Here is a 3,008-nt window from a genome sequence, read left to right as displayed (position 1 = left end):
GCTCGCTCGCTCCCTCCTCCCTCGGCAGCCGCGGCGGCAGCAGGAGAAGGCGGCGGCGGCTGGGGATCAGACATGGCGGCGGATCTGAACCTGGAGTGGATCTGCTCCCTGCCCCGGTCCTGGACTTACGGGATCACCAGGGGCGGCCGAGTCTTCTTCATCAAGTAAAGAGCCGGCGACGGCGCGGGGGCCGGGCGGGGGCGGGAGGCCGGCGAGAGCTGGAGGGAGCGCCGGGGTCCGTGCCCCTGCAGCCCCTCGGCTTGCCCGCGCGTCCCCACTCACGCTCGCTCTCTGCCCCTTCTCTCACCCCTGCAGCGAGGAGGCCAAGAGCACCACCTGGCTGCACCCCGTCACCGGCGAGGCCGTGGTCACCGGACACCGGCGGCAGAGCACAGGTAACGCCGAGCCCCGCCGGCCGAGAGGAGTTGGGCTTGGCCGGGAGGAGGCGGCAGAGCCCGGGCCGCCCGGCAACCTGCCCCGAGCCGCGGGCCCCGGGAGGCGGCGAGGCGGGGCGGAGGCCGGCGGGGGCGGCCGCAGGTAGAGCGGCCGCGGGGGCTCCGCGCCGGGAGTTTATCCGGTCCCTGGGCGCCTCTTTCTCGGCTGCCTTTCTTCGCCGTTGGGAGACGGCGCCCTCTTCCTGCGCCCTTTCCCCCATCCCAACCTGGACGGCTCCCGGGCCCCTCGGGCGGCCCATTCTCCCCTCGGGGAGACCTGAAATCCTGAGTTCTGCGTCCGCGGCCGCTCCTAATTTCCCCCGCACCCCGCAGCTTCCAGCCCCCCAACCCCCAGCAGCCTTTAGGGAGCCCTTCCCCACTGCCCTCCTGTAGCCCCGGGACCCTGCCGCTCGCCCGCCGGGCTAACGTCTGCACATCTCGTCCCCCTCCAGGGAGGGCTGCCTCCCCCTCCTGCTAGGTGGGACTTGTGGGTAGGTGGCTGATTGAGGAGGAGAGGAGTCCGGGGGTGCTGTGATCCTCTCTGTGACAGGGAACAGCTCGGGAAACGCTTGGCGCGTTCCCTCTGCCACGGGCGGAGCAGCCGGAGCCGGAGGAGGCATTCCCAGCCGCAGTTGCTGGCGATACGGATTCAAAGTCCCCGGCAGCGGCACCGAGGTTGCACCGACGGCCAGGAGGCGGTGGGCGTGCGAGGGGGTGTCCCGAGAGTGTGCACGTGGGCCCATAGGAGGGGGCTGGCGGGGACACGGATCCGCCTGGTGGCATTGGTAGCTTATTTGAATGCTAAATGTGACTTGAGCTGGAGAAGGGCTCCTTGTAGTTTAAGTGCTGGTCTGGCTTTCTTTTGTCATTCTTTGTTTACATTTGTGAAACTTGTTTGTCTTTGAAATGGAACATGTGTTCCCAGACTGGCCTGCCTCTATTTCTGGTGGTTGGAAAGGCTTGAGAACAGTTTGGATGGAAGGTGAGGCCAGTTTCAGCAGTCCTTCAGAGCTTTCTCTGAAGAGCAGAGCAGTCAGTCCTCCAGGTTACTTTCTCTCCAAGTCTGAGATTCTGGGATCGAAGTTGCCAGGATGTTGAACAAACCTGCTTTTATATTAAATGCTGGAGTTCGGTGGAAGTGACTAATGTCTCCAAATTTGCAAAAAGGTGGAGGAGGAAAGGGAAGGCTGGTGTAGCAAGCATGATGAGGTTACATTTTTAAAGACATTTCTGACTAATACACCGTCATTTCTCTTAATTCCCCGGTGCCGTCTTTTGCTTCAATATACCTTTCTGGTGTTTTGCATACATAGTTTACTTTGATGGTTTTTTTCTTTTTTTTGCTTTTGTGGATAGTAACAAATTGATTTCATGAAAGACACTGTGGTGTTTAAATGAGCCTGATTGTCCTATGGAATTATTTAATGCTTATTTTGGTTATGTTTAATATAACTATGGGTCTTAATCACCCCCCCCACACACACAGATTTGATAAACATTCACACCACAGGCAAATTTTATTTTCTTAACGTGATTTCATATTTTTTTAATTCTGGTTTGATGTACTTTGCTTGGATTCTGTGATTTTCTACACTTATCAAGGGCTTTTTATTTCAGAGAGGTATTATGATTAAATCCAAACCACTTTGTCATTCATAAGTATTGTGTAGCACGTAAAGATATCATTGGTCGCCTGAATCATTTCCAAGTTATTACTTGGAACTTCATATTTCTTAATGTCAAGACTCAAGCATATAGTAACACACAGAAGAATTTGGTGTCAGATTTCTTTTCTGATAAATACTTAGCAAGTTCTTCCTTCTCAGCAATGGCAATTCCTAGATAGATTCATTTATGTAGCTAGAAAAATGGTTTTAAATAGACACAGTATTCCCAAGAGGCAGATGTTGCCTCTTATGCAGAGTTTGGCTTTTTGCCAAGTATTCCTAGGTATTTTACCTTGGATTTAGAAGGCTTCCTTTCGCTTTTGGGGGGGTGCCAGAGCATAGTTTCTCTCCATCCTGATCATTAGAATGTATAATCGTGTTATGTAATCTGTAATATTGTTGGTTCCTGTCTGGTGACTTTAAATTTGAACTGCCATTTTTAAAAAATGTATCAGCTATTAATTTGATTGCTTGACCTACACTTTGTTAGGAACCTACTAAAATAGCTAATCATGAAAATGAATAATTAAAATGGATTGAGACTTGTTTTGCTATCTCACTGAAGTAATATTATTTATATGTATGTTTTTTAGATTTGCCTACTGGCTGGGAAGAAGCATATACTTTTGAAGGTGCAAGATACTATATAAAGTGAGTTTTTTGACTTTGGGGTTTTTTTCCTTTGTAAGGTGAATGGTGTGATTAATGTTCAGTTGAATAGCTGTATGCCCAGTATGGTCATGACTTTCTAAGATTTATTATATAATGTTGACTGTATTCTTTATTTTGTATAGTGTTGAAATTCTAAGAGAAAAAATTGGCACTCTTAGTTTTCTTATGTTATTTGCTCAAATACTCACTGGTTTGGAAATCAGATTATTTATGGCCATAATTACATTTTTTGGTG

General features: G+C 50.2%; 1 protein-coding gene across 1 annotated transcript in view; it reads left to right on the top strand.

The window, feature by feature from the left end:
- Nucleotides 1-6: 6 nt before the first annotated feature.
- Nucleotides 7-3,008, top strand: part of LOC111722523 (pleckstrin homology domain-containing family A member 5-like) — a 143,082-nt gene continuing 140,080 nt past the window's right edge. The window contains exons 1-3 of the mRNA XM_023508743.1: nucleotides 7-164; nucleotides 316-395; nucleotides 2,695-2,752. Of these exons, the coding sequence (XP_023364511.1) occupies nucleotides 73-164; nucleotides 316-395; nucleotides 2,695-2,752 (230 nt within the window). The 5' untranslated portion in view covers nucleotides 7-72. The remainder of the gene's footprint in view (nucleotides 165-315; nucleotides 396-2,694; nucleotides 2,753-3,008) is intronic.

This window comes from Otolemur garnettii, unplaced genomic scaffold (genome assembly GCF_000181295.1).
Source record: "Otolemur garnettii isolate 467f Iridium unplaced genomic scaffold, OtoGar3 scaffold00271, whole genome shotgun sequence".
In the NCBI taxonomy this organism is placed as follows: Eukaryota; Metazoa; Chordata; class Mammalia; order Primates; family Galagidae; genus Otolemur; species Otolemur garnettii.
This window is presented reverse-complemented; position numbering and strand designations above follow the sequence as displayed.